Source organism: Heptranchias perlo, chromosome 11, assembly GCF_035084215.1.
Source record: "Heptranchias perlo isolate sHepPer1 chromosome 11, sHepPer1.hap1, whole genome shotgun sequence".
Lineage (NCBI taxonomy): Eukaryota > Metazoa > Chordata > Chondrichthyes > Hexanchiformes > Hexanchidae > Heptranchias > Heptranchias perlo.
The window spans coordinates 55,534,743-55,562,391 of record NC_090335.1 but is presented as its reverse complement, the minus strand read 5'-3'; the positions used below and the strand labels follow the sequence as shown (position 1 = coordinate 55,562,391).

At 43.9% G+C, this 27,649-nt stretch overlaps 1 protein-coding gene across 5 annotated transcripts in view; it reads left to right on the top strand.

The window, feature by feature from the left end:
- Positions 1–27,301, top strand: part of LOC137327361 (NXPE family member 3-like) — a 60,089-nt gene extending 32,788 nt beyond the window's left edge. For 4 of the 5 annotated variants that reach the window (XM_067993075.1, XM_067993076.1, XM_067993074.1 and 1 more), the window contains 6 exons: positions 290–470; positions 5,638–6,425; positions 8,589–8,662; positions 11,628–11,735; positions 14,583–14,792; positions 24,735–27,301. In XM_067993075.1, coding sequence (XP_067849176.1) covers positions 354–470; positions 5,638–6,425; positions 8,589–8,662; positions 11,628–11,735; positions 14,583–14,792; positions 24,735–25,288 — 1,851 coding nt within the window. In that variant the 5' untranslated portion in view covers positions 290–353 and the 3' untranslated portion in view covers positions 25,289–27,301. The remainder of the gene's footprint in view (positions 1–289; positions 471–5,637; positions 6,426–8,588; positions 8,663–11,627; positions 11,736–14,582; positions 14,793–24,734) is intronic. The other variant, XM_067993078.1, reaches the window with a different exon arrangement.
- The last annotated feature ends 348 nt before the right edge of the window (positions 27,302–27,649 follow it).

Here is a 27,649-nt window from a genome sequence, read left to right as displayed (position 1 = left end):
TCATGCATGAGAACAAATACAGATTACCCCCATCTTCACTGTGGCCACTACTTTACTACAAAAAATGGTCAAACTTTCTGCTTTCAATGTTCTCAGGAAATTTTCCCCTCACCATCTCCTCTATTTCTTGCTTTGGCAGCCTGACATTAATGGACACATTGCTGCTTGAATGCTGCTTGCTGACATGTTGCTGTATAAGTAAAATATAAAACAATATGGAAGATCAGATGGCAAGAATGCCCTCAGGTTTATTCAGTGCTTAACTTTCTTGGTTGTGCTTTTTTTCCAGAATTATGAAGCAGAAAGTGCTGACCAAACTGATTGATAATACTGGTGCACTGTGAGCTCCAAGTATGGATGAAAAACCCACAAAAGAATCATTCCTTCCCTGCTCCATACCCTTGTTCCTTTTCGTGCTGTTGGTGCTGATGTCATTGCTGTTGCTGATTATAGTCATTCATCACATAAAGGTGTGTAGAGTAAGAATTATGGGTGGTGTTCAGAGGAAACCAGTATGTCAAACAAGGCGTGAAGTGGCAGTGATTAAAAATGTAATATGTGCGCTGAACATGCATTCCAAATGATAAGCATCAGTAAGGTCTTCATGTTTTGTTTTTGTTTTTTTCCCCCTGGTATATGCTCCTCTTCCTTTCATTTTCTCTTCAATTTTCTCCTCTAATTTTCTATCCTCCTTTCCTCTGCTGGGATCCTGTTCCATGGGCAGCAGTCTCCATCCAGTGCCTTACCCAAGTGACCGTTTTCCATGTGTGAGTCTTGACAGTGTTTGTCATCAAACTATTTGACAGGGAATAAGGGAGTAGAGCATCACAACTGAACCTGATCTTTTCCTCATTGGATATCCCACCCATACACTTCCAACAGCGTTCACTGCATAGCAATCAAGAGTGGGAGGCCTGGCTGATTTCTTTTCTCCTTTCATAGCCTGGAAAAACTGCTGCCCTGGAAGAAATCAACGAATCCAGCAAACACTGAAAAGTGAACAACATTTTTTGTAGTGCCTTTAACATAGATAACATCCCAAGGTGCTTCATAGAGGAGAAACACGAGCAAGCAGTAGCAAATGAGTATGGAGAGATGACCAGAGGCAAGGTTGAAAAGATGCGTTTTGATGAGGCTTTTAAAGGTGAGGGGAGGATTAGCAAGGTGGAGGAGTTTAGGGAGAGAGTTCCAGAGAGCTGATGGTTCTGCCATTGATGGTGGTTGGAGGGTCTAAAGAATGCATAGGAGGCCAGAGTTAGAGGTCAAAGTGGACTTGCAAACAAGGATGAAGATTTTGAATTTAATGTAATGGGGACAGAAAGTTAGCAGAGGCTGGCAAGGAAGGGAGTAATGGGTGAGAGCACTTATTGCAGGACAGGTTGTGGGCAGCAGAGTTTTGAACAAGTTGGAGGGTATGTGTAGGGTAGACTCAGGAGGGCAATGAGGAGGGCTCTGGAGAAATCAAGTCTGGAGATATAAAAAGTAATGACGAGGGTTGTCTCAGATGCAGTCCATAGGATTTACCATTTCAGTTATGCAGGCTCTCATCCACAACTCTGGCAGACCAGAATGGGAGATTCTTCAGGAGCTGTTCGACCAGCTCCCTGATCTCCCTTAGCACTTCCAGTATATCCCATTGAATGTGACAGGGGATGTAGAATACACCCACTTAACTATGGGAGGGTATATTCAAAGGGCATGCATCTGGTGGGACCATGTCATCCAAAAATGCCAGAAACTTGCTGGCCTGGACGCAGGGTGTCAGGTCCCCACCGCTCCCCCCACCCCCATGGACAACCAATGAACCTGCTCCCATTGGCCTCCTGCGTCAGGGGAATGCTTTAAAAATAAAGACAGTTGTTTCTCCTGATCTGCGGGGGTCCAGTCCTGGTGGGTCCTACTTCTTCCAGATATCAGCAAGGTACACCTGGTGAGACAAGACATACCTGTGCCAATACTACATTAGGTCCCAACTTAAGGCCAGCCCTGCCGCCTTATTTCCCGCAGACCCCATGGTGAGAGTGTGCCGCAACAGCTGTGGATTTCCAGAGCCAGTGGTGGGAATTTTAACTCCTGGATGGGGGAAGCAGCCCAATAAGTGGCCAGCTGATCCTAGAGCGGCAGCGGAAGGCCCAGCCCATTTTAAACACTGCGCCTCATTGACATGCTGTTGGCCAACTTACTGACCTAAAACAGCTGGGAATTTGTTGGGAGGAGGCAGTAAATTGAGCAGCGTGGAGGCCCCCCCGCCCCCCCCCCCCGCCGGGCCCAAAATAAATACGGGGTAATTGCGACAAGGGTTCTGGGGCAGTCAGCAGTTCACAAAGGGGGTGTGGGGGGGGGCGGGGAATCCAGGCAGGGGAGGTCTACACGTTCCTTGTGTGGCCTGGAGAAGCACCCTGCTCCTCCTGGCCCCAGAAAAGAACGTTTTAAACTTACCCGGAATGGCATCTTCAGTCCTCTGACCAGATGTCATTTGTCGGGGCAGCTGCTGTGGGCACCGTACTTGAAATGGCATCTGGGTCCTAGTGACATAATAGGACCCTGATTTTCATAAATGTATTAGACTCCTGCATTTGAAAAATCAGGGATATTGAAATTCCAGACGAGCAGGAAAGGCTATTTCACCCAATCCATTTTAACTCCCTGGTTCCGGCTGGGTGGGAGGAGGTAATATTCCCATCCATGTATTTAACGCTAAGACATCAGTGGAACCATGTTTTTGTCTCTTTAAGTGAGGGTCATATTTTCTTCCTGTTATTGCATATGTGCAATGCAGTGTGTGCAGAGATTTCTGCCAGTGCCCACTTTGGCCAATTGTTAAGTGATGCTCAATAGTGGTCGAACAAGGGCACCTTGGGGATGAAATTGGTCTTTGCCAGTAGCATGAAATGGGCTCATAGCGCGTCGGCAGCCCGTTTTACACCTCGCCCGATTTTCTTTTCTATTGATTTGTCTGTTTTCTTTTCGCATTCTGCTCTGCAAGTAGGCTCTGCGGCCTCTGCTAGCACCACTGTAAGGTTTAGATTGGGATTTGAGCAGAGTTTTGAATCTGTGTCCTCTCACTTCGTGGCACCACTTACTAGTGTTCTCACATGCAGTTTCACTTCACTACCCTCGATCTATATTTACTTCAGTGTTGCAGTTCAAACAGCAACTGAACTGCTTGTTAAAAAAGATAAAACTACCTAAATTGAAACCTTTTGAATTGTGAATGTTCTTTCCAGTTTATTTCCTAGTATATAATTAAACAGTAATGTACACATGCGCATTGTATGTGGATAGCCAACCAAAGGTCTAATCCTTCAGTCTGCTTGTCACCTTCTGTTTTTGGCTACAATGAGTGCACTACATATGGCCCAGAATTTCTTGGAGACTTGTGCCATTGGAATGGCGCATCTGTGGCACTGGGTTTGTTTTATGCCATAAAAGCCCCAGGAAATTATGGTGTAAGTGAGTTACGCCATTATTTGCTCCGCGCCATAATTTCCTGGAACTTTGCACCGTTCCACCAATACCCTGGCCGAAACCGTGCAAAATTGATTATCATAGCTCTGTCCCCCAGTTAAATCAGTGGCGAATGCAAATTTCCTGGATTTACACCAGTTTTCTCACCACAACCACTTAGACTGAAAAATAACAGCACAGGTGAATGTATTTAAATTTTGTGAGTTCAAAATAATTGATTAAAGTAAATTAAAATCTCCGCTCTTTCTTGATATTTTTAGTTCTTAACTAAACCCATCAAAACACCTCATTGTGTGTTAGGCTCAGTGTATATTGTGTGCCCAGTGTGTTCATACCATTAATAAAAGTGATAGGGGGGAGAAATTTCTTTGGGTTCATTTTTGGACGGGCAGCGCACACCAGAAGCCAGAGGCCCAAGGCTCGGTCGAAATTGGGCCTTGGACGTTATCGGAATAATTCCAGTGAGCATCTGTTGAGTCTCCTGAGGCAGCTCACCGGTTTTCTCTGGACCAATTTGGACCATTGTGATGCTGGCGGTGGCCCCCGGGTAGGTCCTGGGAGGAGCGGTCCTGCTCCTCCTGGCTCCACATTGAGGTAAGTTAAAAAGAAAAAGCTTACCTTTAATTACCGCTGGTTAGGCCGCATAAGGAACTGAAAAAACTGAGCAGAGCATGCTGGCGCATGGTCCACTCAGTTTCTGACCAATTTCAGAGAGGTGTCCTTAAACAGGCGTTTGTCCCCTCACAACCATATACAAGGGGCATAACGCCCGTTTAAGGAAACCGCTAGGGAAGCGTGAATATTGCCCGAGCCAATATGGCGTTGGACGAATTTCAGATGTCCTTGGGGCACGGGACATAGCCGCCAAATTGGACCTTCTTGCCAAATGAGGCCCAATTTTGCCCTCCCCCATTTGTCCGATCAGAGACTTTTTAGGTAACTTAAATTACTAATGTCATATTCTAAATAAATGGTAAAAAAAAATACATCTGTAACTTACAATGTTCCTGACTACTGAATACAACAGTTGAGTGTGTCCAAAACTCAAACAATTTTCTGACAGTGATCATGTTCATTATAGTAAAAGGATTTAAAATTCAGAATTCTATGACTCAGATTATGCCAATATTGATCTGGTTAAATGATGCTGATAGGGTAGCTATTGGCTGCGCCGTTTCTGAGGTCACCATTATGCTCACTGCACACATTCAATTTACTTTTTCAGGAAATTTTGGAGTAAGTTCATCACAGGAAGATCGGTGCATGAAACAGCTTGATTTACAGTGTAAATTCTGGGCCAATAACATTGCTGTTATTCAGTCACACCTACTCGTACATTTTAAAATTCTATTTAATTTTTCTAATAACTGTACTGGTGATGTAGGCTGAGTTAACACACAGTGCTGGCAGCAAAGTCCTTGATCCTTACAGTGCTCTACTAGTTGAAGTTTTCAGCCCTGATGTTACACCATGGGATATAAAATATGATCACCAAATGCATTTGTTTGAAATTATTTGAATAGAAAGGAAAATTGGATGGTTTCTATGAGGGGCGCTGATCTGCAATGCTGGTTTTATGCTCCAGCAGTAAGTTTTTTAAAAAAACATTAAGTGTTCAGATGTTTCCATCCCATGAGATAATTTCAGGCCCTTTAAGATTCTGAAGAAAATTGAAAAGTTGTGCTGGGCAAATTGTTCACAATGACTATGGGTTCAAATACGAAGGGGCACGCATTTTTAAAATAAAAACTAAGAGGGTCAAGTGGAATGAGAGGGTGATAAACTTGTGAAGTAAAATACTAGGGAAGGCTATTGAGGTGGACAGTGTGGGGTTGATCTTCCAAATCAGTGCTGATGACAGGGAACTTCCACAACAGCAGCAAATATCAGAAAATCAGAGGTCACTACCTATGACTTTCTGTCCATTGAGAATATAACACCTTAAATACAGACTGCTGTATTTAAGTGTACACCTTTTAATCATGGAATGGAATTGTCTTCAACCCTGAGGAAATCTTTATTCTGAAGCACTGTTTCTTGTTTCTTTCTTGGCTGAAGGTGGGGTGGGGGGTTCTTGACTGAAGGACGTGGTATATTGAAAAGTAGCCACTAAGAACTGTAAATAGAAAAATATATTTACTGTATTAAAAAAGTTGTTCTTTTTCACAGTATAATAACTATTCAAACTATGGAACAGAAATAAATTGGAAGATTTACCCAGATCTAAAGTTTTATTCCACAAAGAAGCAGCAAATGGAGCCAGAGAGGATTCCATGGACACACAGACTGTTGCAGTGTGGCTACCAGAATCAGAGCTTCACCCCTGAAGAGAGGTTAGAGGGAACATTCCTTATGAAAATGATTGAATGGTCAAAGCCACCCAACCCTGCTGTGCCCTTTCTGAAAAGCAGCGACCCATCACATGTTCACTTTGTTATTTTAAATTCTGCAAAGACTTTCTATGTTGGAGATCAGTTACAAGTGATGCTGCGTATGTTTGATTTTGAAGGACACCCAAAGCAATATGGGGGTGACTATCTCCAAGGCCGGATCCACACCCCAGCTTTAAAAGCTGGTTCAGCAGGAACTGTCATAGATAACCAAAATGGATTTTACTATATCAATTTTAATTTATCTTGGCCAGGGAAAGTTGAAGTGTCTGTTTCCTTGGTTCATCCCAGTGAAGGGATCCAAGTACTTGAAAGGCTACGTGAAGATTGGCCAGATAGAGTGTATTTTAAAAGTACCTTCAAATTAGGGGCTGCTTCAGAGACCACTGTGTGTAATCTTTGTTTGCCTCAAACGAAACCGCTCTGTAACTTTACTGATGTCAGGACTGGGGAGCCCTGGTTCTGTAATAAACCAAAGAAGCTCCCCTGCTCTGCTCGTATCAACCATGAGATGGGAGGTTATGAGCAGAAGCTCTTAATTGGAGAAGAAAGTCATTATTTCCAAAGGTACGTCACTTAACATTTTCTTATTTATATCTTCCTTTCTGTCCGCAGATTGTGATCTTTATATGAGACGTAGAACTAGAGACTGGAATATCAGTTCAAAAATCTGAACATGGGAAATCCTAGAATATTAGAGTATTTGAACCATTTTCATGGCATTCAATTGGAACTTTCATTAATTTAAGAGACAGGAAAGTATTTCCTCAAAGTGAGGGAAGGGATATCAATGGGCAAGTCACCATAGACCACTCTCACACATCCATAGGCGAAGTATGGGTGAGAGGGAATCAGAAAATTGCACCTGCAAGCCTTAGTCATGTTTTGCAACCAATCCTTTTTGCTAACAATGCGTTGGCAGCAAATTTAAAATTCTTCACCCTTCTTCGAAATAGTGTCCCCTGCTCTGCACACATACTCACTAGTGCATACATTTCTAGGAAGATACAAAGTCATGTGTCACAGACAGGATAAAGCACTTTGACTGTCCAGTACAAATCTGGTCAATTCTAATGTATATTATGTATTCCGTCTAAGCATTTATGGTCCCTTTCCTTCTAACAAGGTTAGATGCAGGAGTTAGACAACAGTGATTACAAAGAACTTTTATTTGACACTGAAGTCATTTCACCGAGTTGATCACACAATGAAAATTGAACAAAAATGCTTATCCATTTCTCTTTCTAATCATCTTCCCCAAATTCACAGAGGCACTCTCCCCTCTAACCATCTCCCTCCTCCACTCAAAGAGTCTTCTGCCCTCTAACTTCCTGGCCCAGTTCACATTGACATTCTTCTCCTCCTCCTCCCAGTTCTTTTTATCTATTTGTTCTCAGAATGTGGGTGATGCTGGCAAGGGCACATTTATTATCCATCCTGGTTGCCCTGAGAATGCAGTTGTAGGGCTTCTTCTAGCAATAGTTTTGTTAACATCTGATTAGCTTGCTAGGGCACTTCAGAAGGCATTAAGAATCAATCACAAAGAGTATGAATGGTGTCATGTGGAGGCAGGAGTAGCAGGTTTCCTTCTCTCGAAGGGCATTAGTCTACCAGTTGGGTCTTTATAAGAATCAGTAGCTCTCATAGTCATTTTTCTGGGGCTATCTCATAAATCACTAGATTTATTGAATGCAATTTTGCAAGTTGCCGTCATGGAGTTTGAACTCAAATCTTCCTAGTCCAGTACCATAATCACTAGAAAGAAAAGAACTTGTATTTATATAGCACCTTTCACATCCTCAGCACATCCCAAAGAGCTTCACAGCCAATGAAGTACTTTTGAAATTAAGTCACTGTTGTAACGTAGGGAAATGTGGTAGCCAAATATGGGCACATCAAGGCTCCACAAGCAACAGTGAGGTAAATGACCAGATAATATGTTTTAGTAATGTTGATTGAGGGATAAATGTTGGCCAGGGCACAGGGAGAACTCCCCTGCTCATCTTCGAATAGTGCCATGGGATCTTTTAGTTCACTTGAGAGAGTAGTTGGACCTCAGTTTAAGGTCTCATCTAAAAAGCAGCAATCTCAGCCTAACATATGTGCTCAAGTCCTGGAGTGGGGCTTAGAACTCACCACTTCCTGATTCAGAGGCAAGATTGCTACCACCAAGCCAAAGCTGACAGCTACTGCACTGTAATCACCAAATTAGCACAACCTGGTACAGGCCAAAGAAGGAAAAGCACAATTTTTGAAGAAAAAAATCCCATTTTACAGGCAGCACAGAGGCTACCTACAACCCCACAATGTTATGGGCACCTGAGACCTGCTGTGCCAGAACTTCATCTTTTTGGCAGGATTCCCTGCCACAGACTGGGTAGCCAGCTCCAATGTGCTAATGACCCTGAGAAAGTCAGCTAAGGTCAAGGGCACATCTCCTTGGTGGGCCTAAGGCACACCCCACACCCTACCAAGAAGATGCGTCCAACTAATGGAGGGATGGGAATTGTCGGCTTGATAGTCTTGTTATTGCAGCTGACCAGCAAGAATGTGAGTGATATCTAAAATCATTCTACTGAATTAACTTTAAACCAAAGCTTTAGGTATTAGAATCTTGAGGAATAGAACAAGTGAAATTGTACTTCTAAACTTCCAACTGTATGAGCTATTCACTCCTCCCATGAAAACAATACAGTGACTTAACATGCAACAATAATAATACATTTTCAGTGAAGTCAACATCAAGAAGCCCATATTACCCAGTGGTCCGGGTTATGTAACTGTAGAGCCTTCACCTCGTACAGGTAAGAGAAATACAAATTGTTGCAATGACTAGTAGATTAGAGATTTCATATATTAGAGGGAGTATGGAGTAATTCTTTGATGCTGCCAACACTCGTTTTTTGAATGAAGTGTAATTAATTGCCTTATTAGTTATTTACAGAACATAATAACATTTCGAGTACAGTCTTCGGGGTAGAGTTTCTGTTCGTTTCCGTTCGTTTCTGTTAGTAATATCAGTGAAATCTGCTGAACCAGCGCTAAAGATCAGGGAATTTTAAACGTGAGTGAGTTACGCCCAAAGCCACTTACGTTGGTGTTTTCCGCGATCTTTTACACTGGTTTAAGATTGAATTCGCCCAAATCAGGACCTGCCCACAAAACTGGCCACACCCCCGGTCGACATTGCGAGATTCCGCCCATTTGCGCTGGTTCGGGAAGGCTTTTCAAATTGCGTTAATTTTCTTAGGCGCACAGGCACTAGCAGGCACATTTTAAAAGTTTTTTCAAATCAAGAAATATTTAATTTACTAAGAAACTGGTGTACACCAATGGAACTATTAAATGGTTCAGTATAGTTTTTTAAAGTCATTTTCAGTGATTTTAAATCAGATTGCTTACAGGTAGCGGACTGGACACCCTTATTAAAAATGCTTATTTTTGCTGATAAATATTTACAGTTGTATTAATAAAATGCACCAAGTTACCACTCTTAAATACATCAAGGAATATTTTTTAATGGGAAGGAAAAAAACCAAACGATTATGTTCTATTCCACTGCCTGATTGCGCTGGTTCATGGAAGATTTTATGTTTGTGATTATGGAAATGAATTTTATCAGAAACTTGAACTGTCACCTAACCAGTACAATTTCGAACGCATTTTGGTCGCAATTACCCGATTGCACCCAAAGCGGAAACTCTGCCCTGCATTCATGTTTAGAATGAGTAGGATTTCTCTACAACAAAAACTTTCTAATTTTACGAGTTCACATTTATTAATATCGATCCAAATACAATGGGGGTGATTTTAGGAGGCAAATGCAGGTGCGTTGGGGGCGGGGGGCTCTGAAAATTGTGCAGATCCCGTTCGGGTTCGGAAGCCAGCTCCAACCCGCCAACTTCCGAGTTTCCCGGGTACCCACCTGCGTGCGCGCGGACGATCCGATAACGGAAGTCCCGCTGGCAATTGAAGCCGGTCGGATGACAGTTAAAGAGCCAAATGTGCCTCATTGTGGTACTTAAGGCACTTTACCTGTGACAGATGAAGGAATTAGAAAGATTTTTAACTTACCTGGGTGGCTTGCCCACCGCTTCTGATTCACGCCCAGGCGTGAAGGGCCGGATCAGGGAAAAAGAAACTAAATAAATTAAATAAAAAGCCATGCAAGGAAGTGAAAACACTAAATGGACCTACCTTTGAAACCTGCTCCGATGTCTGATATCTCCCACTCCGATGTCACCCTCTTCACCTTCCCAATGTTCCCCCGACGTCCCCCTCTTCACCCACCTGATGTCCCCCTGATGTCCCCTCTTCACTCTCCCAATCTTCCCCCAATGTCACCCTCTTCACCCTCCCGATCATCCCCCAATGTCCCCCCGATCTTCCCCCGATGTCCCCACGATCTTCCCTTCTCCCCCCGATCTTCCCTTCTCCCCCCGATCTTCCCCTCTCCCCCCCACCGATCTTCCCCTCTCCACCCCCGGTCTTCTAGTCCAGCGCCGGATCTTCCATTCTCCCCCCCACCCCCTGTCTTCCAGTCCAGTGCCGGATCTTCCATTCTCCCCCCCAACCCCTGTCTTCTAGTCCAGTGCCGGATCTTCCATTCTCCCCCCCAACCCCTGTCTTCCAGTCCAGTGCCGGATCTTCCATTCTCCCCCCCCCCACAACCCTGGTCTCCCGTTCCAGCGCCAGATGACGTCTGGCTCCCTCTCTTTCTTGCCCCCCCCCCCCCCCACCTCGTGTTGCAGCTCCTGATGGCAGCCAGCTGTCAATCAGGTAGCTGCCGGGCGCAAAACCCGGAGAGGACATTAACCACTATCAATCAACGTGCGATCGCGTTGGAAATGGTAAGTTTGGTTCATGCGGATTTGCCACGTGCCCAATTGCCCCCCCCCCACCCCCGCTGCCATTTCCCACCTCCCCGCTAATATTGGGGCCAATATGTCTATTGTTACTGTGAAAGCCATGCAACATCACACACAATACTTGAGATTTGGGCAATAATGTGTGTTTTTAACCATTTAAACCCATTCGTCTTTTGTGGTTTGAAAATTACGATTTAGGAAATTCCCTTTTTCCTCAATACTTACAGTCAATTCCAAACACACTGTTTGTGACTTTTGTATTATCCAACCAAAGTACAGAAGCCTTGGGAATTCAGGTCTTTGTGAGGCAGTTGTGGATGGTGCGAGATGCATGCAGAGGGGGATAGTAACAGATTCAGATGTGACATCAATTGGTAATCAATGTCTCATTTATTAATAATCAAATCAAACATATAAAAGCATCAAATATTTAGACATCAAAGATCAAAGCAATTTTACCCCGTTTGATCTCTGGGCAAAGGTCGTAATTAAGTTGGCGACATGGTCGTTTCACATTTTCCAACAGTGAGGTGGTCTTCTGATAGTCAGGTGTTCTTCACACTGCGGTGTTGTCCTCAGACAGCTAAGAGTTCTTTCGACAGTTGGATGGTCTTTGTTGATTCCTCTGCCCTGAGCTCAAAAGACATTGGATTTTTATGTCCCCACGGCAGGAAACTCACACCAAATATGGAACAACACTCACAAGGCACTTATAGATTAACAAAGTTGTTTTTCAAAAAATTCAAGATCGGCAGCTTGTTTTAACATGACTCATCTAACCACAAGGTCCTTTTCAAGATGGCCAGTTTGTTTGATTGCATTGTCTCATGGTTCTGGTCTCATTGTTATCTTTGGATTATTGTTCTGCTTTTTGGGTCATTGTTCCTCTTTTATCACGCAGCTGTCATGTCTAGCAAGGAGGGTGACACGGGTCAGTCAAAGATTAACAGGCAAAGATTAACAAATTACAATTCAGCAAAATACGCAGCACAGCCTGCAGAGCATGATGGTTAGTAGCATTAAGAAAAATATGTCAATTTTTCCCTATTTCCAATATTCTTACAGATAGGGGGAGGAACAGGCAGAGGGAAACTTTTATTTTATTTCTCAAGTTTTATTTACTGAAAGCACTCATCTATACGTTGCTTCCTCCTTTCCCTAGCCAAGGGTGATGGCTCTCCTCTCCTTCCTGTGCACCCTCCTCTTGATGTGGAGATGGAGGATCCTCTTCTTCTTCTAACTTTTCGTGACACCCTCAGCTTCAGGAAGTAGCAACCCTTTCTGCATAACGAAATTATGTAGGAGCCAGCAAGTCACAATGATTCTAGGTGTCAGCCGTGGCTCAGTGGAGCACTCTCTGAGTCAGGAGGTTGTGGGTTCAAGTCCCACTTCAGAGACTTGAGCACAAAATCTAGGCTGACACTCCTGCGCAGTACTGAGGGAGTGCTGCACTGTTGGAGGTGCCATCTTTCAGACATGATGTTAAACCGAGGCCCCAGCTGCCTTCTCAGATGGATGTAAAAGATTTCACAGTGCTATTCGAAGAAGAACAGGGATTCCATTTTATAAAATTCTGCTTTTACGGTAGGGTGGAGGCTGCCAGCACTGTTATGCCTGTTGCAGGAAAACGTCCCCCCAACCCCCTCCCCAATCCGTCCAAACTCCTGTGCAGAGATCAGGGAGCACACCTTAATGGCCCAAGTCCAGAAGATTGGCTGGGGTCAGGAGCGCATCTTTGTAGCAGGTGGAAGACTTTCCATACCAAAGATGTGCCTCAATTTCACTAACATGGAAAATCTAGTCCTCTGTTTATTGAGCAGCTTTTGCAAAATGAACAGCAGTGATTTGAATACCTTTATTATGTTTTCTCATGGCTCTTAATTCTTTTATACATTGCTAAAGTTTGAAATGTGGTGGATGCTGTGTAATGACTGTGTATTATGTTTGTTGTTGATTGCTAATGGATCATTGTATATACTCTTAAAGGCACTAGTGATGGGGTGGTGGTGTCCTGTTTGCAGGGCGTATTAGAGAAAGTAAATGGAAGGATGGGGGTAATGTTGACTCCTAAGGGCTAATTGTTCAGTCGGGACGCAATGGCGGCAGGACTAGAAGTATGCGCACACATCCCAAGTGCAAACCTCGCAGGATTTTCCAGAGTCCACTTGTTTAAGTAATTATTCAGCTGTCCTTGCACTAATTGCACTGTGTGCAGGTAGGATGCGGGTCATCCATCTCCGCCCCTGCCTCAATTGATATGCTGCTGAAACCCTCATTCATGCTTTTGTCACCTCCACATTTGAATATTAAAATGCTCTCCTTGCCGACCTCCCATCCTCTGGCACTCCATAAGGTTGGGCTCATCCAAAACTCTGCTACCTGTATCTTAACTTGAACCAAGTCCCGTTCACCCATCACCCTTGTGCTCTGCAATTTTAAATTCTCATCCTTGTGTTCAATTCCTTTCATGGCCTCACCCCTCTTTAGCTCTGTAATCTCCTCCAGCCTTACAACCCTCCAGAACTCTGCGATTGTCCAACTCTGGCCTCTTACGCATCCCCCTCTTCCTTCACCCCACCATTAGCGATGGTGCCTTAAACCATCTAGGCCCTAAACTCTGGAATTTCCTCCCTAAACATCTCCACCTCTACCTCTCTCTCTTTCTTTAAAATCCTCCTTAAAATCTATCTCTTTGACCAAGCTTTTAATCAGCCCTCCTAATATCTCCTTCTTTGGCTTAGTGTCAGTTTTTGTCTGATTATGCTTCTGTGAAGCACCTTTGGAGATTTTCCTATGTTGAAGGTGTTATATAAATGCAAGTTGTTGTAGTTTATCAAGGCACAACCCAATTAACAACCCTGTGCCTAGACAATAATAGAATATCCTGAATTAATGTGATTAGCTCACACAAATATGACCTAATTAAAAATGTAGGTGTCTGCAGTAATAAGGGCCACATTTACTTCAAAGGTTCAGTGGCCCTCATTTTGGGCAGGCATGCATAACAGTACAACATTGTACTTGTCTAGTTACAAAAATCTCACCTACTTACACCTGCTGACACTGAGGACAAGCTTGTGCAGAGCTAACCAGAGAGGACTCATGATATCAATGCAAATGCAAGTTTTTGTTGTTTATATAAAACACAATGAAGCCAAAAATCCACGATCCCACTCAGCCAATGTAACAAGGGGGGACCAGGACTTCTTCAACGCTGCTCAATTATGCACCTGATCCCATCGGAATTCCTTTAGTCAGGCAATTTACTTGCAATGGGTATATGCCTACACCAGTATCAGTGCAGCTGGGGTGCCCTCTGTGGGTGTTGGCAAGCCACTGAAGACAGAGCCAGCAGGTCAAGCAGAAGAGTGAAGAAATCACAAAAAAATTGGCCCCTTTGTGTGAAGTGCATACCTGATTTTCCAATAAGCATTCATTTTAGCACGTACATCTTGATATGTTTTATTCAAACTGTCCCTAAGAAGTGAGCAAAAATTACTCCGTCCAATTCCAATCTTCTGATTTTCCCTGTGAAGCCTCCTCATGCCAGACGGCCAAGATTATTTTGTATTGATTAAACCTTCTTAGAGCTTTTATTAAAACATGGAAGAGTTTAGAAAGCTCATGCCCGCACTTTTTAAAGCATATTAATGCTGATTAATAGTTGGTAGTTATCACTTTAAATGTACAATAGTGAAACATGAGAGAGTTTCCATTTAATTTTTTTTCCCCTAAATGCTGCATTTTTCTCTTTTTCTGTATCTATGTTCTGTGCACTAACATATACTTAAGGTACTTTGCCTCAGTGTTTACATATTTAGTTTACTTTTCAGCCTTGACTTCTCCTTATTATCAGGCACAGGTCTCGGAGAATGTGTCCCTGGCAAGCCTCTGCATTCACCATCTGGATTTTATTATAATGACCAGTGGATGTCAACAACCTGTAACATTCAGCGCTTCGACACTCCTGCAAGTATTACAGACTGTTTTCGTGGGAAAAAAATTTATATTTTTGGAGATTCCACTATACGCCAGTGGTTTGAATATTTGACGGAATTTGTGCCAGGTTAGGTTCAGCCATTTCTTATCCGTTTTGGTATTGTGCTCTAATCTGCTTTAAGTGTTAAATAAATCTCAGTCTAGAACTAGTTCTCATCAACTGCTCATTCAGTATCTGCTTGCTTGAACATATACTGTACATTTATGAATCTTGACAGCCAGAATCCATGTGCCACAATTAGTGAATAGGCTGTGTACAAGTAAAATGCTTTTGGGTCAAGCAGAATAATGTTTAAACACAATGGAGCTAACTTTGACTTTGTGCGATAGTGCAAAACAGCTGATAACGAATCAGCAGCCCATTGTACATCTCTCCCGATTTTTATTTCCATTGACTTTAATTGGGGAATCCGTGAGGAAATTTCTGACAGGTATCTCTAGTTGAAGAGGTAGTAGCAGCACAAATGTGATCAGCACAATGCCTTGCTTCTGTGCCGTCATTTCAATGATTGTATGAAAAGGAAAATAGTAAAGATACAGAGTAAATGCTGGGAAATGGGATTAGAGTTGATCTTTTTGATGTGGAGCTAGCACTGGCATGATGGGTGAAATGGTATCCTTCTGTGCTGAAGTTTCTGTGAATCTGCAACTATCTATAATATATTAAAAATCTTACAGTCTCTGTTCACTTCCTGTCTATAAAACCTTACTTCGTGCTATTACATTTTGTTACACTTTTGTGTCAACTTTTATCCATTATAAATTCCTATGTTCACAGTTATAATATTCGTTCATGGGATGTGGGCATCGCTGGCAAGGCCAGCATTTATTGCCCATCCCTAAATGCCCTTGAGAAGGTGGTGGTGAGCCGCCTTCTTGAACTGCTGCAGGCCGTGTGGTGAAGGTTCTCCCACAGTGCTGTTAGGTAGGGAGTTCCAGGATTTTGAACCAGCGACGATGAAGGAACGGCAATATATTTCCAAGTCAGGACGATGTGTGACTTGGAGGGGAACGTGCAGGTGGTGTTGTTCCCATGTGCCTGCTGCCCTTGTCTTTCTAGGTGGTAGAGGTCGTGGGTTTGGGAGGTGCTGTCGAAGAAGCCTTGGCGAGTTGCTGCAGTGCATCCTGTGGATGGTACACACTGCAGCCACCGTGCGCTAGTGGTGAAGGGAGTGAATGTTTAAGGTGGTGGATGGGGTGCCAATCAAGTGGGCTGTTTTGTCCTGGATGGTGTCGAGCTTCTTGAGTGTTGTTGGAGCTGCACTCATCCAGGCAAGTGGAGAGTATTCCATCACACTCCTGACTTGTGCCTTGTAGATGGTGAAAAGGTTTTGGGGAGTCAGGAGGTGAGTCACTCGCCACAGAATACCGAGCCTCTGACGTGCTCTTGTAGCTACAGTATTTATATGGCTGGTCCAGTTAAGTTTCTGGTCAATGGTGACCCCCAGGATGTTGATGGTGGGGGATTCAGCAATGGTAATGCCGTTGAATGTCAAAGGGAGGTGGTTGGATTCTCTCTTGTTGGAGATGGTCATTGCCTGGCACTTATCTGGCGTGAATGTTACTTGCCACTTATCAGCCCAAGCCTGAATGTTGTCCAGGTCTTGCTGCATGCGGGCACGGACTGCTTCATTATCTGATGGGTTGTGAATGGTACTGAACACTGTGCAATCATCAGCGAACATCCCCATTTCTGATCTTATGATGGAGGGAAGGTCATTGATGAAGCAGCTGAAGATGGTTGGACCTAGGACACTGCCCTGAGGAACTCCTGCAGCAATGTCCTGGGGCTGAGATGATTGGCCTCCAACAGCCACTACCATCTTCCTTTGTGCTAGGTATGACTCCAGCCACTGGAGAGTTTTCCCCCTTATTCCAATGTAAACTGTGTAAACTTGTCATGCTGTAATTACACCCTCCGACCAATAGTGCTGCTGTAGAGCCTTAGTTTTGCATCTCTCAGCAACTCATCCTGGACTGTCGAGAAAGTCTTATGCTCCAACAACTCTGCTTCTACGCTTCCCAAAATGCTGTAGGTTTTGGGACTTTAAAATGGAGGTGGAATTAGCTCTTCACAGCCTGGTCCAATTAACCCCTCTCACCTTCTAACCCCGCTTTACCTGAAGGCAACACATTAGGGATAACTTTAACATGGCCCACCCGGCTGGGAAATTGACTTCACTGGAAAGTGAAGTCGGGCAGCATGTAAAACGGGTGACCGATTTGATCGCATCAGTTTACCACTGGCAATGCCACAGAAGGTCAACTAATATCTTATAAAGATCTTGTGTATGTATGCACTCCCTGTCTGACTAAACCACTTCCTGTTGCCATGATTTTTTGTCATAGTTTTATCAGAGAATCATAGAATCTTACAGCACAGGAGGAGGTCATTCGGCCTGTCGTGCCTGTGTCGGTACTTTGAAAGATCTATTCAATTAGTCCCCCACTCTTTCCTCATAGTTCTGCAATTTTTTCGTTTTCAAGTTTATGTCCAATTCACTTTTGAAAGTTACTATTGACTCCGCTTCCACCATACTTTCAGGCAGTGCATTCTAGATCATAACAACTTGCTGCATAAAAAAAAATTCTCCTTTTCTCCCCGTTGGTTCTTTTGCCAATTATTTTTAATCTGTGTCCTTTGGTTACCGACCCTCCTTCCAGTGGAAACCGTTTCCCCCGATTTACTCTATCAAAACCGGTCATAATTTTGAACACCTTTACTAAATTACCCCTTTACCTCTCTGCTCGAAGGAGAATAATCCCAGCTTCTCCAGTCATAGAATGCTACAGCACAGAAGGAGGTCATTCTGCCCATCGAGCCTGTGCCAGCTCTTTGTAAGAGCAATCCTGTTAGTGCCATTCCCCTGCTCTTTCCCCATTGCCCTTCAAATTTTTTTCCTTCAAGTATTTATCCAATTCCTTTTTGAAAGCCACATTTGAATTTGCTTCCACCACCCTTTCAGGCAGCGCATTCCATAGAAACATGGAAACATAGAAAATAGGAGCAGGAGTAGGCCAATCGACCCTTCGAGCCTGCTCCGCCATTCAATATGATCATGGCTGATCCTCTATCTCAGTACCATATTCCCGTGCTCTCCCCATACCCCTTGATGCCTTTTGTGTCTAGAAATCTATCTAGCTCCTTCTTAAATATATTCAGTGACTTGGTCTCCACAGCCTTCTGTGGTAGAGCATTCCACAGGTTCACCACCGCCTGAGTGAAGAAATTTCTCCTCATCTGTGACCCCTCATTCTGGGCCCCCTGTATAACTGCAGTAAGACATTCTTGCTCCTGTACTCAAATCCTCTTGCAATGAAGGCTAGGATCATAACTACTCGCTGCGTAAAAATGTTTTCCCTCATATCGCCTTTGGTTCTTTTGCCAATCTTTTCGACCCGTCCGCCAATGGAACAGTTTCTCTTTATTTACTTTATCTAAACATAAGAACATAAGAACATAAGAAATAGGAGCAGGAGTAGGCCATCTGCCCCCTCAAGTCTGCTCCACCACTCAACAAGATCATGGCTGACCTTTTACCTCAATGCCATTTTCCTGCACTATCCCCATATCCCTTGATGCCTTTAATATCTAGAAATCTATCGATCTCTGTTTTGAATGTACTCAGTGACTGAGCCTCTACAGCCCTCTGGGGTAGAGAATTCCAAAGATTCACCACACTCTGAGTGAAGAAGTTTCTCCTCATCTCAGTCCTAAATGGCCTACCCCTTATTCTGAGACTGTGACCCCTGGTCCTAGACTCCCCAGCCAGGGGAAACATCCCTCCTTGCATCTACCCTGTCGAGCCTGTAAGAATTTTGTATGTTTCAATGAGATTACCTCTCATTCTTCTAAACTCTAGAGAATACAGGCCCAGTCTACTCAATCTCTCCCCATACGACAATCCCACCATCCAGGAATCAGTCTGGTGAACCTACATTGCACTCCTTCTATGGCAAGCATATCCTTTCTTAGGTAAGGAGACCAAAATTGTACACAATACTCCAGGTGTGGTCTCACCAAGGCCCTATATAATTGCAGTAATTCATCTTTACTCCTGTACTCAAATCTTCTTGTAGTAAAGGCCAACATACCATTTGCCTTCCTAATTGCTTGCTGCACCTGCATGTTAGCTTTCAGTGACTTGTGTACAAGAACACCCAGGCCCCTTTGAACATTAACATTTCCCCATCTCTTACCATTTAAAAAATACTCTATATTTCTGTTTTTCCTACCAAAGTGGATAACTTCACTTTTTCCCACCATATATTCCATCTGCCATCTTCTTGCCCATTCACTTAGCCTGCCTATATCCCCTTGAAGCCTCTTTGCATCCTTCTCAGAACTCACATTCCCGCCTAGTTTTGTGTCATCAGCAAACTTGGAACTATTACATTTGGTCCCCTTATCCAAATCATTGATATAGAATGTGAATAACTGGGGCCCAAGCACCAATCCCTGAGGTACCCCACTAGTCACAGTCTGCCAACCTGAAAAAGACCTGTTTATTCCTACTCTCTGTTTTCTGTCTGTTAACCAATTTTCAATCCATGCCAGTATATTTCCCCCAATTCCATGTGCTCTCATTTTGTTCACCAAGCTCCTGTGGGGGACCTTATCGAAAGCCTTCTGAAAATCTAAATACACCACACCCACTGGTTCCCCCTTATCTATTCTACCAGTTACATCCTCAAAGAACTCCGATAGGTTTGTCAAACATGATTTCCCTTTCATAAATCCATGCTGACTCTGCCAAATCCTATTATTATTTTCTAAGTGTCCTGTTTTCACATCCTTTATAATAGATTCTAGCATTTTCCCTACTACTGATGTCAGGCTAACAGGTCTGTACTTCCCTGTTTTCTCTCTTCCTCCTTTCTTAAATAGTGGGGTTACATTTGCTACCCTCCAATCTGCAGGAACCGTTCCGAATCTATAGAATTTTGGAAGATAACAACCAATGCATCCATTATCTCTATAGCCACCTCTTTCAAAACCCTGGGATGTAGATCATCAGGTCCTTGGGATTTATTGACTTTCAGTCCCATTAATTTCTCTAGTACTATTTTTTTATTGATACTAATTTCTTTCAGTTCCTCATTCTCGCCAGACCCTTGGTTCTCTAGTATTTCTGGGAGTTCGGATTCAGGGTGAACAACACTCTTTCGTCTTAAACAGGCAGGCAGATACACTAGCACTGGCCTTACAAGGCTTCATACATGTCCTCCAAACGGTCGTCCAGCAGAGTGGTAGGAGTGGTGTGGGCCTGGCCCAGGGGAGGGATGATGGCAAAAGGGGACATGGAAGTGGGGACTCCACTCAAAGCTCTCCCACATCTCACCCGTTGCCCCCTCTCAACCAGTACCCATAATGCTGCCTCCTCTCCAGGTGGCCGAGTCTGCCCCTGCACAGGTGCAAGTGGAGCAGCCTATGGAGGGGCCCTCACGGGCACCAAAACCCAGAGGGCACAGGTCCAAAGCATCTAATTGGTCAGGGCATGAACAAGAGCAACCTACCACTACCTCTGCTGCAGCCATAGGGGATGCACCACGTAGAAGTAGTCGGAAGCGAAAGGTGAAGGTTTTGTAAGCACGAAGGGGATGCACAAGATTATTTGACGGCTGGTCATGTTTTTTATTTATATTTGCTTTTTGTTAAACTCACATTAAAAATTATTATTGTCACCACTACTGCCACATCTTGGCCATGCTTGACTGGCCTCTGTAATAAGGCCCTTTCATGAGGTTCACCATCAACGCCGACACTTGATGCCACCCATTGGGTCACTCTACAGTGGGTGTATGTGTAGTTGCAGGACTGTTTTGTGCAGGTAGGCGGGGCGGGGGGGCGCTGGCGTGGGCGCTGCTCTATCGAGGTGGTGTGAGGACTCTACTCTTCACTGTCTGATGTTAGGAGAACCGTTCACATAATAGTGACTCCCTGTCCTCACGAGCAGCCAGGTGAACTGCTGTTCTGCCCATGGGTTGCTCCTCCTGCTCCTCCTCCTCCTCCTCCTCAATGTGGGTGGCGGATGTGGATGGGGCCTCCTCAAGCGGCACCCCCAGAACGATCAAGGCACCTGAAGCGCATCTTGAGCAGCCCTATAGCCTGCTCAATTGTAGACCCGGTGGCGATGTGGCTGTCGTTATATTGACGCTGTTGCTCAGTGATGGGGTTCCTCAGAGGTGTCATGGGCCACGTTTGCAGGGGGTATCCCTTGTCCCCGAGGAGCCAGCCCTTACAGGTGTTTGGTGCGTGGAAGAGGGGCGGGATGTTTGACTCCCGGAGGATGAAGGAATCGTGGCAGCTGCCAGGGTATCTGGCACACACTTGAAGGAATCTCTTGCGGTGGTCACAAATGAGCTGAGTGTTGATGGAGTAATAGCCCTTTCTGTTGATGAACAGTCCTGGCTCGTGTGGAGGTGCTCGTATTGCTATATGGGTGCAATCGATTACACCCTGCATCCGTGGGAAGCCAGCCACAGCGTGGAGGCCCACTGCCCTCTCCGTCTGGCTGAGGTTGTCCATGGGGAAGTTGACGTAGTGTGAGGCCCTGCGAAACAAGCCGTCGGTGACCTGCCTTATGCGCTTGTGTGCAGACGACTGAGAGACCCCGGCGATGTCCCCGGTGGCACCCTGAAATGATCCGGAGGCGAAGAATTTGAGGGCAGTGGTGGCTTTGACAGCGACAGGTAAGGAGATGCTGCTCGGTCCAGCCGGGAGCAACTCCACATGAAGGAGGCTGCAGATGTCTGTGATTACCTGGCGATTCACTCTGAGCCTCGGTACGCACTGCTCCTCAGAGAGGTCCAGGAAGCTGAGCCTTGGTCTGTAGACCCTGTTGCGAGGGTAGTGCCTCCTGCGACGTTGCTCTCTCTGTTGTTGCCCTCCGTGCTCTTGTGCAGGTGCCTATGGCGCAGCACTGTGTTGTGGAGCTCCACATGGCGGAGGTGGACGCCGTGCCTGGCTAGACTGGTGATGTTGCTCGTCCTCGGATGAAATGGTGAATGCAGCCATGGACCCTCCCCACCATCCTGACAGTGTGAGTTTGAGAGGGTCTGCAAAGTAGTTAAATATGTTTGCACAGCAGAGTTTTGGGTGGAAAGTAAGAATTTTGAGTGGTAACACAAAGGTCTTGCAGCCAAAACTTTGTCTGAAGTGACAGAGTGCCCTGCTGCAATAAATGACGTTTTCTCCCCACCTGTCAAATAAGCATTTGCATCTCCCACTGGCTGCTGGCTGAAACACGTCTGTTGCAACAGGGAGTGTTTCCCACAGCACGGGAAACACGTTGAGGATCCTTCAAAATTGCACCGCTGCCAAAATGTCTAGTCAATCAAGTAGTTCAAGTACCTCAACTATCGGAGAAACTATGCAAATTATCATCCCACTGATTTTAATTGCCAGTGAAACTCCCGCATTCGGGAGGCCGGCGCTCCCGGAAGCGTCACTGGGGAATCCGGAAGTCAGCCGGTTGGAGCCAGGCTCTGAACCCGCTCGGCATTTTAGCGATTTTCGGAGCACCCCCGCCCCCAACGCACCCGCTCCGTAACCCGAAAATCGGCCCCAAAGTATTTGTTTAATTTCTCTGCTATTTCCTTATTCCCCATTATAAATTCTCCCGTCTCTGTCTGTAAGGGACCCACATTTGCCTTCGCCACTCTTTTCCTTTTTACATACCTATAGAAGCTTTTACAGTCTGTTTTTATGTTTCTCGCTAGTTTACTCTCATTCTATTTTCCCTTTTTTTATCAATTTCTTGGTCCTCTTTTGCTGAATTCTAAAATGCTCCCAATCAGGCTTACTGCTTTTTCTGGCAACTTTATATGCCTCTTCCTTTGATTTAATACTGTCTTTAATTCCTATTGTTAGCCACGGTTTGACCACTTTTTCTGATGGGTTTTTGTGCCTTAAAGGAATATATATTTGTTTCAAATTATGTATTGATTCTTTAAATGCTAGCCATTGCCTGTCTACCATCATATCTTTTAATGTAGTACCCCAATCAACCACAGCCAACTTGCACCTCATACCTTCGTAGTTTCCTTTGTTTAGATTTAAGACCTTAGTTTCGGATTGAACTACATCACTTTCAAACTTAATGAAGAATTCTATCATATTATGGTCACTCTTCCCTAAGGGCTCCTTTACAACAAGATTATTAATTAACCCTTTCTCATTGCACAATACTAGATCTGAAATAGCCTGTTCCCTTGTTGGTTCCTCAACATACTGATCTAGAAAACCATCTCGTATACATTCCAGGAATTCGTCCTCCACAGTATTAGTGCTAATTTGGTTTGCCCAATCTATATGTAGATTAAAGCCCCCCATGATTACTGTATGATTTGAAAACCTTAATGTGAAACCTGCATGATGTGAAACCCCTCATGATTTTGAACATTTCTATCAAATCTTCTCTTCACCTTCACAATTCCAGCTTCTCCATTCTATCCACGTAACTGAAGTCCCTCATCCCTGGAACCATTCTAGTAAACCTTTTCTGCACCTCCCTAAGGCCTTCAGATCCCTCCTAAAGTGTGGTTCCTAGAATTGGACACAATACTCCAGTTGTAGCTAAACCAGTGTTTTATAAAGGTTCAACATAACTTCCTTGCTTTTGTCCTCTATGCTTCTATTTATAAAGCCCAGGATCCCATATGCTTTTGTAACTGCTTTCTCAACCTGTCCTGCCACCTTCAAAGATTTGTGCACATATACTCACAGGTCTCTCTGTTCCTGCACCTCCTTTAGAATTGTAACATTTAGTTTATATTATCTCTCTTCATTCTTCCTGCCAAAATATATCACTTCGCACTTCTCTGTGTTAAATTTCATCTGCCATATGTCCGCCCATTCCACCTATATCCTCTTGAAGTAAATCTCCTCTACATCCTCTCCAAGGCCTGAACATCCTTCCTAAAGTGTGGTTCCCAGAATTGTCACAATACTTTAGCTGAGGCCTAACCAGTGTTTTATAAAAGTTTAGCATAACTTCCTTGCTTTTATATCCTATGCTTCTATTTATAAAGCCAAGAATCCCATATGCTTTTTTAAAAGTTTTATCAACTTGTCCTATCACCTTCAAAGATTTGTGTATGTGAACCACCCTCTTTAAAATTGCACCATTTAGTTTATATTACCTTTCCTCATTCTTCCTCCCAAAATAGATGCACAGTAAGAGGTATTATGTAAAAGTTGACTTACAGAAAAGATATAATTGTGAGTCTTTAATGGACACAGCTTCAGAAGTAATTTTAATTATGAGCATGTTTGATAAATTGGTCAAGGCCATTGATCATAAGACGAATCTTAGAATCTTTCTTTGTGATAGATTATTTAGAGAACTCTCAAAAGCCACATGGAATGGTTTGGATTAAAGTTAAAATAGGGACGATGACTATTGCTCACCCTGTGTATATCACAAATAAATGTGGAGATGAGTTCTTGATAGGCAATGTTAAATCAGGTAATCAGGAGCGATGGAAACCAATATCTCTCCTTTAGGCTGTACTAAATGCATAAAATTGGCATTTTAAAAAAGGATGTTATATGCATGCCTTTAGGGAACAGACTGAGGTCGAACCGCATCACTGCTAAATCCCTCAGTAAAGGGGAAATGTGGGGAGATGAAGGCATTATTGTTCACTGGAGATGATGGACAGGAGCAGAGGATTTTGTTCCATCATATGAATGTATCGCAAAAGGTCATTTGTTTGAGCAGGGTGAGTAGAAAGTTCTACTCTGCCCGCTGGAAAGTCATTTCTGTGTCCAGCGAGAGCACCAGGGTGTGTGTGTGTTTGTGCTGATATAATCATATAGCACGATGTGTGGCATCACCATCCTGTATGAAGCTGGTTTGGTTTGGGTGCAGTAGGATGGGAGATGTGGCTCCATTTTGATGTTCTGAGATTTCAAACGATATGTCTTCCTACTTTGTTCCTGTTAATTATTATCTGCAAAAAATATGACTCAGTATCATAAATAATGTGACATCTTCTGTTTTAGGTCTCAGAAAGTTTGATCTTGGCAATTCTAAAAATACCGGCCCTCATCTCGCTTTGGATATGAACAACAAGATCAAGGTGGAATATTATCCCCATGGCAAACCAATTCGAATCTTACCCATTTCGAGTCAGCATCTGCCATTCATTGCAAATAAACTGGATGACATTAAAGGAGGAAAGAGCACAGTTATCGCCTTCACCATATGGTGCCATTTCAACACTTTTCCAGTAGAACCATACATCCGAAGGCTACAGAACATCCGGAGGTCAATTCTACGATTGCTGGACAGGAGTCCGGATACAGTGATTGTAATAAAGACGGCCAATGTCCAGGCCCTTCCACGGGAGGTCAGTCTCTACAACAGTGACTGGTACTCCTATCAGCTTGATTTAGTGCTCAGAAAGATGTTTGAGGGCATCAATGTGGCATTTGTGGATGCATGGGAGATGACAATAGCACATTACCTGCCACATGAGCTACACCCCAAGCGAATCATTATAAAGAACGAAGTAGATGTGTTTCTCTCATACGTGTGTCCCTTGAAAAACGGTTAAATACCATATTAGATCTGTTCCAACCAGTTTTCGGCAATTGTTAGATGCCAAATGATTTCAAATACTACAAAAACTAACAATGCTATCAGAACTCTAAGGTTTATGGAACTGCCTTAAATTAATATGCGCATCAGTTATTTCCACAGGGGGTCTCTCTTGGTGGCAGGGATCCCCTGAATCCTGACCCAGCAATGTCGGAAGGGCCGGCGGAAGATCCGCCCTGGAGCAATACCACAACTAGAGGGGAGACACAACCCAACATTCTTTAAAGGTTTTTAAAACAAGTGAACATTTTTAAATGCTTCAAGTGTGGGAATATCCACTGTGACATAACCAAGTGTAGGCTGCTGCCTTTTGTTGTATACAAATGATCGGTTAAGATGGGAGGAAGGATATCATGTGGTTGTATTTACTTTTTTGCAAATTCTTACCACTAACATTTTGGGGGCGATTTTACACCCCAAGAACGGGTGGGTTGGGGGCGGGTGGGAGTTGAAAATAGTTGGTTTTTTTGGGTCACAACCGCAAAATTTTTGGACTTTGCATTCCCAGTGGGAAGCTTGTACTTTTACCTGCCGACATTAAACCCGGAAATAAAGCCGGGTTGCGGTCGCAACCCAAAAAAACACTAGTTTCAACTCCCACCCGTTCTTGGGGTTCAAAATCACCCCCTTTGTCTTTATCCCCCTGTTGTGAATGATTGGGGCCCATTTTAACTAGCTGAAATTGGCGTTAATGGTACAGTAACAGCCTCAAAATGGAGTTTGTAAACTTTCCGCCCTGTTACTGCTGATGTTCCAGCTGTGGATATTTATTTAGGGTCTTTCCCATGGGCGGCTGGAGCGCCCGCCTGTTTCAGGCAGTTCAGGCTCTTTACTGTGCAAATCGGACTCCTATGACACAGCTAAGACCCCAACTGAAATTTTAAGGTACGTGTGGGTAGAATGTACATCATATGTGGTCTGCCCATGCGTCCTGGCATTGAGCAGCCTAACTAGCAGCCCGTAAAGGGACCGCTGCTGGCCGCTGCAAAGGTGGCCCCAAAACGTTTTTGAAGTTATAATTTTATGGAGTCAGCAGGAGTAGAAGTGCTCCTTCGGGCTCCACAAACATACACAAGTTCACCCTCCTCCCCACCTCCGCTTCACCTCCCGCCCTCTATGGACCTATCTGTGGGATGCCGTCCCAAAGTCGGTGAGCCGTTGTAGGACACCCGTCTGGGATGTGTGCAGCTCACTGCTGGCTTGGAAATGTGGCCCCCGCTTCAAAATAGCTCGGGCCTCCTGCTGCCTGAAAATTAACATCTACCATCTTGAATCCTTGCTGGGATACAGTTCCACTGGTGACAGTTGCCCTCTGGGACTGAACCCTAGAGGTCATTATGCGTATGTGAGCCTAGATGGTGAGTATTTAACTATGTAAATCTTCGCAGCTGTAACAAAAGCATTATACAAGCTTTCTACAATATTGTTAACTTTGTTAGGGAAAAGCATTATGTCATTTTTGCTGTGAACAAAGGCTTTCTGTTTATCCAAAACAAGCTTTTTATGACCTTGTGCAAGAGCAGGCCTCTAAGTAATGAGCATTTCTGACACCCCCATCTCCTGTTTATAAGTTAGGAAAGGGGAGTTGTCTCTAGCTTTATTATGCTTTGGGTAAAGATAAGAGTTCTTGACGTCTCGGATGAGGGAGGTGGTAAGTCAGATGTTGTGTGTATAAGGGAGTAGGACTGATAGCAGCCCCATGAGATAGAGAGGATGATTGATGGGAGGCCCATCTACAGCTAATTGTGTCTAAAAGGTATATAAAGTTCGGTACCTCTTCGTATTGATTAGACTGTTCTCGGAGTGATGCTAATGAAGACCTTCGAAAGTGCACTTCAAGGTCTTATACAGTGATAAATTTTGTCAGGTTGTATTCATCTTACTAGCATCTTTAATTGTACTCTTGTATTTTAACATTATTGTTACTTATTATAACTTCTTAATAAAACTATTATACTTTGGAACAAGACACCGAGCAGCCTTTTTGCTTAAAGACTAAACCCGTAAAATAGATAGCTCACAACAGTCAAGCTTGATCCTGTTCCTCATCCAAAATGCCCAGGTGCTTTTTGCAGAACAGGTCACTGAAGAACAATTGGGAATGCAAAGATAATGGAAGCAGAGCTCCTGCGTGTTTCAAGTAAGGAATTTATTTTCTTTACATCAATTTTTGTATGACTTTGGCTATTCAGGGTAGATGTGTTTTAAAAGCTGGCTTTGTGCAGCTGTACATATAACAGTTTTTCTTTTTGTTTTTATGTCATGTGATATTTGGGTCAGGCTTTATGAGATGTTAAAGTATGTTGTTTGCAGACTG